General features: G+C 37.3%; 1 protein-coding gene across 3 annotated transcripts; it reads left to right on the forward strand.

The window, feature by feature from the left end:
* The first annotated feature begins 431 nt into the window (after positions 1–431).
* On the forward strand, positions 432–9,635 carry si:ch211-261d7.3. Of its 3 annotated transcripts, none has more exons than XM_027153788.2 (4): positions 432–592; positions 892–1,535; positions 7,837–8,259; positions 8,706–9,635. In XM_027153788.2, the coding sequence occupies exons 2-4, from the start codon at positions 1,295–1,297 to the stop codon at positions 9,491–9,493; spliced, it is 1,452 nt and encodes a 483-aa protein (XP_027009589.1). In that variant the 5' UTR covers positions 432–592; positions 892–1,294; the 3' UTR covers positions 9,494–9,635. The 3 variants fall into 3 exon arrangements, with proteins under 3 accessions (XP_027009589.1, XP_027009599.1, XP_027009592.1); XM_027153798.2 differs by having other exon boundaries at positions 8,712–9,635; XM_027153791.2 differs by having other exon boundaries at positions 433–545.
* Positions 9,636–13,602: the final 3,967 nt, after the last annotated feature.

Consider the following 13,602-nt stretch of genomic DNA (forward strand, 5'->3'; position numbering starts at 1 on the left):
GCTAAAAAGACCTCTGGAACTTGGCAATTGTGGGAACCAACATCTGCCAGAAAGGATACATATCCCTTCTTTTGAAAAATGATTTATTTATTTCTAGTTTTCTAACATTTATACTTTTTAAAGACTTTTTTATATGCAAAGAAAATATAAGAACATCCAACATAAAAGCATTCATTGTAGAAATTCACGATGAGATGGGGAAAAAACCTAGCACTGAAAAAGAAAAAAGATAAATAAAGATTTGATGAAACTGATGCTTTTCTTATTTCTAGATGTTTGAGCATAGTCTGTTGCTTGTCTTTAGTTAAAATAAAACTTCAATACAGGCCAGGAATTACTAAAATAGATAATATGTGAATGAAATATTTTGCCATAATAATAACTGAATTAATGACAATATATAAACTTCTTTAGTCGACTCTTAACAAATGAATACAGCTTTATTGTTATGAACAGACGTGACGTCACATCTCTGCGACAGCTTTCAGACTGTGTACACTATGTAGCCAGAAAAGAGTCTCAACACTAAACTTTACGTTTTTACGGTACATTTTTTTAATTTATCAGTGATTTATAAACCATCGACACAAAGGTGAGAAATGTCCTCTGTTATTCAGACAACACTGGTAGTTATGGTGAGCACGGTTTTGGTCAGTCAGCAGTTTTACAAGCTCAGGCTAACGGTTGCTAGCTAGCAGTTAGCTTAGCTAATTTATGCCGGATGCTCATCCATTGCGGATGTGGTGCAGAATAAAGGAGTACTGATGCGACACATAAAATTCATGCCATGGTTTAATTTGTTTCTCATCAAGTAAACTGTGTTGGTTATTGGTTTTAATCTGTTTTCATATATTCGGTTTTATCAGCTCAGATTTTTCCCCTTGTTTACAGATCCGACTTCCATGAGACGAGCTCGATTGCTCAGTATCGCCGCTGCCTCCTGCTGCATAACACCGTTTTTATATCAATTACTTTTATATGTCAGTTTTTAAACAGAACTTTTATTGGTTGTTTTGGCTGTTTTTGAACATTTAAAAAGGGTGGATGATCTCTTTTTTTGATCCCACAGTAAATATTATATATTCCTCCTCAGTCACTAATGCTGACAGACAGTTGTCCTCTACATCAAGAGATTTATTGTTTCCCCTTCGGCTGCACATCCATAGCAAGTTATCACTGGAGCTGGTGTATGACCTTAATGGAGGTAAACCATGTATTATGAACCATCAGTGAACACAAATCATGGCTGAGTGTGATGCCACTTTTCTGAATGTGGCTGCATTCGCTGTGACCCATGAGTGAATATTATGAAGAGGGCGGGTTGCTGTATGAGCGCTCGCCTCCCATGCACATTAAAGTGGAGTCACCTGAAGGTGCCTTTGGTGGTCGTGTGTCAGAGGACGGCTTCCCCCGTGAAGACGACGACTCTGAAGGTAGCTGCGATCACGCTGGTCTGCCTTTCAACGTTGTGGTCGTACATCCCAACATCGTTGCTCCTGGAGTGGCTTCTGATGAACTGATGCCCATTCAACAAAGTAAGCTGCGACTATCCAATACTTTAAGCTCCTTGAAGCTGCCAGTAGTCTTTCTTCATCAGATAGATGACCAAATGAAGGCATGCAAATGTTTCAAATTCAAATACTGGTTGTTTACAATGATTCGATCGCAAAATGTTTAACAGATAGTAGAAAAAAGTACTAATTTGTTTAAAGCTATTCAACAAGGCTGTTACAATAAACCGTGTGATATGTTTACAGGCTAGTACAAACATTCACTAAATGTTTGCTTTAACTCTCAGTTGAACGTGTCACGATAAAAAAAAAACAGTAATCAAATGATTAATACTACAGCACATAATATGATATGCTGCTCAGTGTTACACTGCCAATAGAGGAACGGTATAGGAGGTTTGAAGTCATAATGTAATTTGAAAAGTTCGTGTTTGAGCAAAAGATCATTTAAACGACTTACTCATATTAATCGATAACATGTCTGGCTGTTCATCCAGTGAGCTGAAAAGCTAATGGACAGAATAACATACTTATTACATCAGCTTCACTCTGTAGAATGGACAAACCATGTTGCACCCAGGCATAAACAGCTCCAAACTCTTCTTTGCCTTCTAAAACATGTATAACAGTATAGAGTTTATTATAGAATTTATTCAAGCTTTAACTGGGATTGTCTTAAACACTTGACAAGCAATCATCTTCAAATCATAAAAAGTGCAAACGATAAACAAAATAATTAAGCAATGTTGCCAAACAATATTCCTGTTCTACTGAATATCAGTGCTGCTGTGATTCTGATGCATTCATACAACGGTTCTATGAACAAGACATTGATATTGGGAAACTGACATATCAGACACAATATGACAAAATAGTTCCCAAAGATGGCACAGATGGATAGAGAGGAGTCCAGACAGACAGTCTGACTGCAAGCCCAGAGTAAGTGTAGTAACAGTTTCAGTGTAATGAACTATTGATTGTACTGGAAATTTTAGTCATTAAAAACAGACAAAACAGACTGATACAAAGAGTGAAATTTCCCAGTATGTTATGCAAAATATAGCACTTTTCGAATGCTATTTAACTCCTGCTATTTATCAGATTAGCAAGCCTGCACTAACTTTCAGAAAGTTTCACTGATATTACTAGATTACAGATGGGTGACAAATTAAAGGTTAAAAAAAAAAAGTGTGTTATGTTTTCTTGTGTAGTGTTATGGGAATCAGTGTGCTGACATGATTTGGTCCACTTGTGCACGGAGTCTACAGAGTTACTCTGACTGTTCACCATCATCCTATCGTGATGTCAGTTTAGATATATCGATACATACAGACTCCAACTTCATACTCGAAAGATGTCCAGCTTTGGTCCAGAAATGAGAGACAGGGCATAAGAGATTAAACAAACCAAATGAGAGTTAGTAATTATGATTTTTTTTTAAACAGATATTTGTTGTGTATTTTGGTGGGAAGCTAGGGACGATATTTTTTCTCATTGTGGAATTTGTATCATTGCACAGCCGTAAAATTGTTTAGCAAGAGAATTAATGATCGCTGGCTAGTGACTAACATGCAGTGTTTGTGTTTCTCTATTTTAGTATTTCAGACTCAGGTGTATTGGGCAAACGTGAGTGATCTGGGGCATCTGCTTGTCTTGGTGTGTATAATGATTATTTTGTGTTTTAGCTAACATTCTACCACTGTTCCACTCATGCCTGTTCAGATAAACATTTTTGACAGGCTGTAGAACAAATAGTAGCTAAAAAAAATACACACACTTTAGATGTCTATGTTGTGTTGTTCTGGACAAATGTATAGCCAAATGTTGTGGACACCAACCATCACACCAAATGTGCTTGTTAAACATCCTATTTCTAAGTCGGTCCCCTCTTGTTTTTATAATAAATTCCATTGTTCTGGGAAGGTTGTTCATTATATGTTAGAACAAGACTGTGGGAATTTCCCTATTCAGCCACAAAAGCATGAAAGGTCACTCACTTCCGGATCCGGACCGAGTGACGGGTCTGCCCGGACCCGTTAAAATTCTAATATTATCATATTAAGCATCTCCTTATTATAATCTAATATTATAAGATTATATAAGCTCTTAGATATTAATAAAAAGATAAATCTTTCGTTCATGCGCAGTTAATGTAGTTATTACGACAGGAGCGTCATCAAAAGTCAAGCCAAAAAACAGATAGTTTCTGTTCCATACTCCAGAGCAGAAGGTGTCATTAATGCACCTAATTATGCTGGCAGGACAATTCAGATTCAAACCGCTGGCAGGACAGTTACATGTCCATTTCTCTCATTAGGAACGGAATATGGAAAGGGAATAAGGAGAGGTGGAAAGGAGAGAGGAAAAAGGGAGCTGCTCAAAGCTCTGCACTTTTCTTTTATTCAGTAAATTCTGCCCTGTTCTATTTTACTTGAAATGTTCTTTTGCCTAAGGTTCCTGTGTTATTAATGTAGTTAATGTTTAAAAAAGGGGCAGCTCAAAAGTCTTTTGTTTATTTTTTTTTCTTAAAGATTAAAAGCACTTTTATTTTATTCAAAAGATTCTGAATGTTTTACATTACTTGAAATATAGGCCCTAAGTTCAGGCTGCACAAAGCAAAGTGTGTTTGCACTTTTTATTTATTTTATTCAGAAGAAATTCAGTGTCTGTTGTCTGTTACTTGACATGTAGTAAAGACAAGTACAGGATTGTTTTCCATTCAAGTGTCATACAAGTTCAGACTGTGAAAACATTTGGAATTTAACAATAAATTATATAGAAATGTATGTGTGTTATTGATTTTATTAACATGAGGGTACACTATTTTAAGTGACAATATAAGATTCGGAAATTTTAGTAACCGGACCTCTTTGCATTTTAATTGAATACCCTGCCACTATACAATTGTGTTCATTTAGCTTGGTGGCAACATGAGGACTGCATATGGGTGTGATGGTTACTTGTCCATTAACTTTTGGCCTGTTGCTAGCTAGAGGCAATGGGTGCTGGAGATTACGGATGCTCCGATCAGGAATTTTCGAGCCAATCCCGACTACTGTTTTTTTTTTTTTTTTTTTTTTTTGTTGTTGTTGTTATCATCTCGTTCCTGATCTTTAAGCTTTATATAACTGATATGTAAGCTCTCTGTTGACTGGCACACTATTATTGTTATAAAAAATTAGAATCAAGTAAGCACATTTGAAACAAATGCTGAATTTACACTGAATCGTTTAATATGCCTTTTCACAACTGGATTAAAACGCTATCTAGATTAGAATACTTAATGAAACAGGACTTCATGGCAAACACATTGTAACCCATGAAGTAAATTAAACATTGTCGAATATGTGCCTGAGGACAATGATACGGTGGCAGAGAAGTGCAAAACACATTAACAAATCCGAAAACACAACAATTCAGACAACCCGGAAACGGTAGGTATAGTTTGCGAATGGAAACTTACCGATCATCGGCGGAGACACCTGTCATTCACCTGTGTATCTTGAAAGACAGGTCTCTTGTCCAATGATCGGTAAGTTTCCATTCACAAACTATACCTACCTTTTCCGGGTTGTCTGAATCGTTGCACGAAACACATTAACAAATCCGAAAACACGACAATTCAGACAACTCGGAAGAGTTAGGTATAGTTTGAGATTGGAAAACGTACCGATCATTGGACAAGAAGCCTGTCACTCAAGGTATACATGAAGTTTAACAGTCTGCCGCAGGGAAAAGTTGGAATGGATGGATGGAATGGATTACTGTGGATTAATTTTGTTATTTTCTTATATTTAAATGGAGAACTTTACACATTACATATAAGATTCCATACCTGTATATCTTGAGTGACAGGTGTCTTGACGAATGATCGGTAAGTTTCCATTCACAATCTATACCTACCGTTTCCGGGTTGTCTGAATTGTCGTTGTGTTTTCGGATTTGTTGATATGTTTTGCACTTCTCGGCCACCGTACAATGAAATAAACATAACATTTCAACTCCTGAATGAAGAAACTGGAGTAGATGGCTGTGAGTGGAGAATCACTTGCCTCTTTTGAACGATTTCATTGGGGACACACTAGAGCTCCAGATATCAGTTGTTAATAATTTATAACTTAGCGCTGCTACATTGTCCTGAAGTAGGCTGTTTATATCTGGTTGTAGACGTTTGGAAATAACGTCAGTAGAGCTATACCAGTGAAGTGTTTGTCATATAATATCATGGATCAAGATGTGCAATAAGGTGTTCGAATCCAATGTCTTCTGTGAGTGACCGCAGCTGGTTATCAGTTCTGATAAATTCCATTGTCTTTGTGGTTTTAGGTTTAGCATCCTTGCTTTCTGGTGTGTAGGGTTTGTATTGTGTTTTTATTTTCAGCATGGCTTTAATCGATGGCTGAATGAGCGTCGCACAACAAGTAGTCATGGGTTGTATTACATGTGCCAGTATTTTGTGTTCGCCATGCATATCGCGATGGCTCGTTCTTATGCCGAATCAGGTTTGTTGTATTAAATCCTTTGGCCAGTGTTCCTCCATTTGATATGTTTTTGTATCTCTTTGTTTCTCGAGACGTCATAGTAATTCCACACTGGTGATGACATGACTGCGGCACCAACGTTTGCTATTATGTCCTTATGTATTACGTCATCAACTTGCGATCGGTTCATAAGATTGGCCAAATTTATTGACTATCGATCCAGACATAAATGAGTCAGTGGCCATTCGATCGGAGCATCCCTGCACAGTGCCATTGTAGACACAAGCCAGTAGCCTTTAGGTTTTTATTTTCTACATTGTACTCATGTAGATGTATGCAATATTTTATTTTATCATAATGCTTTTTATTACTGCAGATATACTGCTATTATGTAGTTTTGGGTGCCGTCTAAATTCTCTCTAAACACCTGTTGAATTGGGGAAAGTGCAGTACAACATAAGTCCTTGTAGTGACTCGAGTCTTTTGAGACCATTCTGTAATATCGTTCGTTCATATTTGTTTGAACGCAAGCGCAGCCTGATATATGGCAGACAAAAAACGTAAATATAATAATAGTTCATAACCGTTGCTATTTTGTGTTTTTTTTTTAAATAAAATTCTTGTGTGTGTTTAATTGGAAAAAGACTCATTTTCACACTCGATCTAGCGAAGTATACCGCTGAATGGCTGGAAATCTCCACTAAGACCAATTTAATCCAAAATGGACTCAATAAACTTTTTTACTCCACTTATATGCTGAAAAATAATAAATCTCTGTTTTGAAAATACTTGAATAACCCCATGACATACATACATAAAATTCAGCATAAAATATACCAATTCTATTTGATTAGTTGCTCATAGTCAGTCCGTCAGTCAGTCCGTCAGTCAGTCCGTCAGTCAGTCTGTCAAACTGTTAATTTGTCACCCATTTGTCTGTAAATGATTTATGCACCAATGCACTTAGAGCCCTTGACTGAGAATGATATTGTAATGCAGGGATTTAATCATAATTTAGTCATCTTATTTTAATATTCTCATCAGATTGATCAGATCAGTCTGAGATGCTGGACTTCAGCAATGTAGTATTTTGTCTTTTCCTCTATTCACCAATCCTTTATGAGGTGATGTGCTTGTAATGGAGCAGGTAAACACTAAAGCATGTAGTGCTGTTGGTCATCTGGAACTTCAATTTCAGATCCCGCGATCCCATATCATTATTGGTTGTGGGGAATGTTTTCACAAAGTCATTGTGAGATATCTCCAGATTTATTTTTTTTTTACCCCGATGGACAAAGACTCTACTGGCAGCTTTAAAGATTGGGGGTCAGATGGGTTACCAGAGGTACCAGTAGGTTTAGTTGCAGTGGTCTTTATAGGTGTGCATTTTTGTTTTATGTCCCAGAGCAAATTACTAAGCAGATATGTTATTCGTTATAATTATTATTTTTGTATCAATTGTATTTTCAAACAAAGAAAATGTGTTGCTTGTCTTTATGTACATGTCCACTTTGTTGACACTTTTTTTACTGTGATCTAGATTTATTTTCTACACTAGTTGGTCATTATTTCTTTCCATAAATAAGTTATTTAGTTATATAGTAAGTATTAGACCAAATGTGCTTTATTAGCTGACATGTCACCATTGCCAATCTGGTTATTTGTATAAAATAACAACATTTAATTAAGTCCATCTTAACATGTAAATAGTCAGTTTAATATTTTTCACATTGATAAACTGTTTATTCCTGTATACAGATTACTCCTGTTTCTAGATGTAGTCTTATGTAGAAATACTCACAGTATACACCAACATGTTTAATACATTTGCCTTTTACCATCAGACAGAGGTATTTCAGCAGCACTGGCTTCAGGGGGTGCAGGTAAAAGGAAGAGTAGGTTTAGTGGTGCTGAGTTGGAGGTGCTGGTCTCAGAAGTAACCCGGTGCGAAGGGGAATTGTTCGGCCCGGCCGGCAGACTCAGGCGGCGTGAGAGAGAGCGGATATGGGCAGGAATCTTGGAGCGTGTGAATGCCGTGTCCCGTGTCCCGCGCACCCTTCGGGAAGTAAAGAAACGTTGGGACGACCTGAAGAGACGCAACGGTGGAAAGCTGGCAGATGCAAGGTTCCGCTCTTGGCTTCCATCCAGTAGAGGGAGTGCAGTTTTGGGAGGGCCTAGCCAGTTGAGCCCCAGGTTTCACCAAGCCAGACAAAAAATGAGTACAAGGGGAAAGGCCAGTTTCTCCTGTTTGTCTGACACTGATCCAGGTGAGAAACGTTAACCTTTTTCATACAAATTAGGTTTGCTTTGATCAGTTTGTTGCCTTTTCTTTTCCAGTACAATATTTTGTATGTTTGCGTGTGTCTTTAGCTGCTTTAAAAACACAAACATTAAGGTACCCCTAGAAATGTTTCCCAATATTTGTACAATTCCATATATGTTGCTTGTCATATAAATAAATGTAGGGACTAAATGTATATTTTAAGAGACTAACAATTGGTCAGTCGATGCACTTTTTGTAAGTGAATTAATTCATTTATTGATCTTCAGTTGCAGAGAAATGCTACCTGCTGCACCACAATTTTAAAAATAATAATAATTTGGACAACTTAAAACCCACTTCTGCATATCTGATTAAAAACTATTCTCTACCATTGTCTCGGTTCAAGTGCATTGTCATGTCGCAAGGCGAGTTAATTAGTTTCTGTTTTAGTTACAGGAGGGGATGGTTCAGAAAGAGATGGCTTTGAAAAGGAGGATGAGTCTCATGAGCATGAAGGTGAAGAAGGAGCCAGTTATGAAGGTGTAGATAACAGCATGGAAGACAAACTGGGGTTAGGCCTTGGGTTAGGAATAGTCCCGGCTCCAACATCTGAGCGCTGGCTTCCTCCTTCACCGCTCTATAGTGCCCCCTTCTTGAATGGAACTCCTCAGCCAAGTCCAGAACCATCCCTTGGAGCTCATCAGGGCCCCATTGAGCCTCCTCCTTCACGCACTTCCTGGCTGGAGGATGAACTTCGAGGACTCGGGGAAGCGGCTGTGCAGCTTGGAGATCGCCTTGAGCAGAACTTAAGGGAGTTTGGCGAAGGTTTCAGGCACGACATGCGGACACTTGTGGCCTCACAAGAGGCTCTGACAATCAGCTTACAGCAAAATAACGTGCTCTTGCAGAGACTGTTGGGCCTTCTTGAAATGCAGCAGCAGCAAACGCAGCCTCCTCAGCACCAAATTCCACATCATCAGCTTCCACAACGATTATCTCAAGAACATTTGCAGCATCAACAACAGCAAGAAGATCTGCCACAGCAAATTTTAACCCCAGAGCTTGAACAACAAATTCCTCAAAATGCAAGTGAACAAATATCAACAGCAGCTACTTCTGTACCCTTACCCCCAGATATTTTAGATGGCACTTCCCAGCCTGAATCAACAACCAAGACGAATGTCCAGAGACCATGTCGGGGTAGACCAGGAGACCACAGACGGAAGCGTAGACATTAGATATGTAAATTGTCCTGATACTGTTTATTTCTACAAAGGTTTTATATTAAAGATGTGCAGTTTAGTTAGAACATGTTATGCCATGTGCCTGTTGCAAAAATATACTAAGTTATACATAAAAAGATTATAAAATTTAAATGAATGGGTTATTCTGTGTTAAATGGCTGTGGAATTTAATAGAATTAGTTTATACAACACAGCATGGGATATTGATTGATTTACTAGAAGAAAATTCCATTTGGGTGACAGATATGAAGTTGCCTATGAATTAAATGAACTGTTTCCATATAAAAATCTGCATGATGGAACACACATTCCCAAACCTGGTCGTGGACTCCTGTTTTGCAAATTTTATGGTTTTTCTGCTCACTAATCCGTTAATATGCACCTCTTACTGAGTCGTGTGTAAAGAACAGGACAAACACTGATTCCCAAGCCGGGAAAGCCAACTTGTGTGCATTCTATTCACCAGAAAGTTACCATTACAGAACTGACCTTCAAAGCCTGATTAACTTTTTTTTAGGTTCTATACTTTTTCAGGATGGTCTAAAGTTATATACACTCACTATCCATCTTATTAGGAACACTTGAACATTCATACAGTTATCTAATCAGCCGTCATGTGGCAGCATCACAATATAAAAAAACATAGATAAAGGTCAACAGATTCATTTAAGGTTTACGCAAAAAAAATCAGTATGGGGTAAAGTGTGATCTTGTAACTTTAACTTTTTTAAGCTTTTAAGTTTAACTGTGGAATATATGTTTGTACCAGAGTAGGCATGCTTAAGTATCTTTTGCTCAATTGCTAATCTCTTGGAATTTTCACACATAACAGTCTTTAGAGTTCACACAGTGTTTTTAAAAAAAAAATACAGTAATCCCTCGGCACTTCGCGGTTCAAGTTTCGCGTCCTCAGTGCATCGCTGATTTTTCAAAAATATTCATCGAAAAATAACAATAGAAACAGGATTGCCAGGATGCCAGACAAAGAGAGAAACTCTGTCAGAGGCTTTGTACATACCCACGGGCACTCAGACAAGGCACATGATTGGTTCCCTGCACGAGATCTAAGCTGATTGGCTGCACATCATCGCATCTTCTCCCAGCTTCTTCCCTTGTTGTATCTCGCCACTCACGTTCACGCTGTCAACTGTGTTTAACGTATTGTGTTCGAAATTAACTTTTCGTTAAGCCCTTACAATGCCTCCTAAGCGCTGTGCCCCTGCAAAAGATTCCTCTAGTGAGCCCAAGAGGAAGATGATGACCATCAGTGAAAAGGTCAAACTTAGGGCCAATCCTACTTCGCGGATTTTCACCTATCGCGAGGGGTTCCGGTACCTATTAACCACGATAAACAAGGGATCACTGTAAAAACCTCCTGTAAGTCGAGGGTAAGGAGGCTGAAACATCTTGTTGACGAGAGTTTAGGGGCATGACCAGAGAGTTTTTCAACTGACAATAACGTTTAAAAAAAAGCACTCTTTACAAGCATAGTGATCAGAAAAGTGTCTCTGAACACAAAACGCATCAAACAAGAAGCTGTTTGAGGTAGAAGAGCAACAAAAACAAAAGAGAACGTCAAGTTTCACTTCTGTCAGTCAAGGGTAATCATCAGAGACTATCATGGACACAGACACACACAATAAAGTGATTATTTATTTATTTATTTTTAAACCACTATAGCTAATCTTCATTTACCCACTTTGGGTGATCCTGTGCCAATGACAGCCTAGGATTTCTGTTTGGCTTACCGAAGTGGAACCTGATGTGGTCTGCTTTTGTAGCCTGTCCATCTCAAGATTTGATGTGTTATACATGATAAGCGGTTTTCTGTTCAGCACAGTTGTAAAAATGTATTATTTGAGTTACTAAATCCTTTCAGGCAGCTCTAACCAATCCGATTTTCTGACCTCTCTTTTCGACAAGTTATTTCTGCCCTCAGAACTGTTGCTCAGTCAATGCTTCCCCCCCCCCCCACACCATTCTGTGTGAAGAGACTGTTGTGTGTAAACATCCAAGGAAATTAGCAGTTTCTGAAAAACTCTTGTGTACATGACTTTTTTTTTATTTATTTTTTGCATTGCAATGCTGTCAAATGATTGACTGATGAGATTAAGACTTTTTAAATGTCTTCTTGCAGATTTTGTCCCCCTTTCTACTGTTGGCGGTTTGTGTTGCCTCTGTAAGGCTCTTTATAGCTAATGTTGGTGTATTCAGGTATAACACATCTTGGGGGAAACAGACTTTCATATAACTTTTTCTTGAAAGGTTTATTGCTTTTTGTTTCGGCTCAATTTAAATAAGTAGATGGCGCCCCTTGAAGATTCTTTCCATCAGAGTTACATTTTCACTGAAAAACAGTTTATACTAAACTATTATAACACTTTATATCCCTATATAATGTGATTATGAGATTTATACCCAAACCTCTTTTCTGCAGGTTATTTGACATGGAATAACCCCGATGCCTTCATGTTCATTGACATATTCTAAACATATTCATAGGTAGCACATTAGTTAATTATCATTCAGCACTTCTTGCCTTTATTCGTTCAACATTGTGTTTACTTAATAATTGACACGATAAACGACTTTTATCGGTTGTGTTTGGGCAAACCCAGTAGGTAGCCTTTTTCAAAGAAGAGATGTGAATATCTGGTGTTGAAGGATATTTGTACTGTATGATGATTAATGATACCTGCTCTATACAGAGTGCACCATTAGGTTTAAAGGAAATATTTTAAATGAAATAAATAACCACTTCATGCTCTACTATATTCTCTGCATGCAGTGCAATGTAGATTCAATAGATCGGTGAATATATTTTGTATATTTATAGCCCTATTGTGTAAAAAAGAAAGAACTTTACCAGCAAGTCATGTCTTGATATGAACATGGATTAAAGCGATTGTCCCTGAGAGCAATATACTGTATTTTAAACATTGAAATAATGTTTAAGAGGAAACTATATATTAAAAGACACTGTTATCAGCTATATTAAATACCTTACAAGTCATCTGGCATAAACATGTTTCAGTGTGTAACTTATTTATAGGGTTCAACTGCTGAAATGTTTTAAATATGTACATCACTATCAAATATGATATCGAACTTGTCACCGAGTAATTTAATAGATATAGACAATGTTGGACTTAGAACAATTTTTACAATCAAAGGGTTATTTTAATACTGTATTTAATGTGCCTCTGTGAAATTATCCTATAGAAAAGCAGCTACTTAGCCCAAGGGAGTGTTTTTCTATTTAATTAAGGACACTGTTAAGTGCCTGATTTTTCATATATATGTGTATACAGTATATATACAGTATTGTGCAAAACTTTTAGGCAGGTGTGGAAAAAATGCTGTAAACAAAGAATGCTTTCAAAAATGGAAGTGTTAAACATTTCTTTTCATAAATGAACAAAATGCAGTGAATGAACGAAAGAGAAATCTAAATCTAATCAATATTTGGTGTGACCACCCTTTGCCTTCAAAACAGCAGCAATTCTTCTAGGTACACTTGCACACAGTTTTTGAAGGAACTCGGCTGTTAGGATGTTGCAAACATCTTGGAGATCTAACCACAGATCTTCTGTGGATGTCGGCTTTCTCACATCCTTCTGTCTCTTCATGTAATCCCAGACACACTCGATGATGTCGAGATCAGAGCTCTGTGGGGGCCGTGCCATCACTTCATTCTGGTTTGAAGGCAAAAGGTAGTAACACCAAATATTGATTTGATTTAGATTTTTCTTTTGTTTGCTCATTTTGCAGTTTGTAAATTGACAGGAATAATCACTCTAATCACTATTTCTGAAAGCATTCTTTGTTTACAGTATTTTTTAAACACCTGCCTAAAACTGTGTACTAGTACTCTGTGTGTGTGTGTGTGTGTGTGTGTGTGTGTGTGTGTGTGTGTGTGTGTGTGTGTGTGTGTGTGTGTGTGTATATATATATATATATATATATATATATATATATATATATATATAAATAATGATGTTCAATGACATGAGGTCATTAATTATCACATTTGACTCATTTAATTAATTTATCACATTTTTTTTAAATGCTAATGCTAACTGAATCACCTAAACAACCCTGAT

Source organism: Tachysurus fulvidraco, chromosome 3 (genome assembly GCF_022655615.1).
Source record: "Tachysurus fulvidraco isolate hzauxx_2018 chromosome 3, HZAU_PFXX_2.0, whole genome shotgun sequence".
NCBI classification, from domain to species: Eukaryota; Metazoa; Chordata; class Actinopteri; order Siluriformes; family Bagridae; genus Tachysurus; species Tachysurus fulvidraco.

Excerpts from the sequence above, each read along its gene's own strand:
- si:ch211-261d7.3 (XM_027153788.2), top strand. The coding sequence starts at position 1,295 with ATGAGTGAATATTATGAAGAGGGCGGGTTGCTGTATGAGCGCTCGCCT. Across the intron at positions 1,536-7,836 it reads ACTGATGCCCATTCAACAAA|ACAGAGGTATTTCAGCAGCA; the intron begins GTAAGCTGCGAC and ends TTTTACCATCAG. Across the intron at positions 8,260-8,705 it reads TTTGTCTGACACTGATCCAG|TTACAGGAGGGGATGGTTCA; the intron begins GTGAGAAACGTT and ends TTTCTGTTTTAG.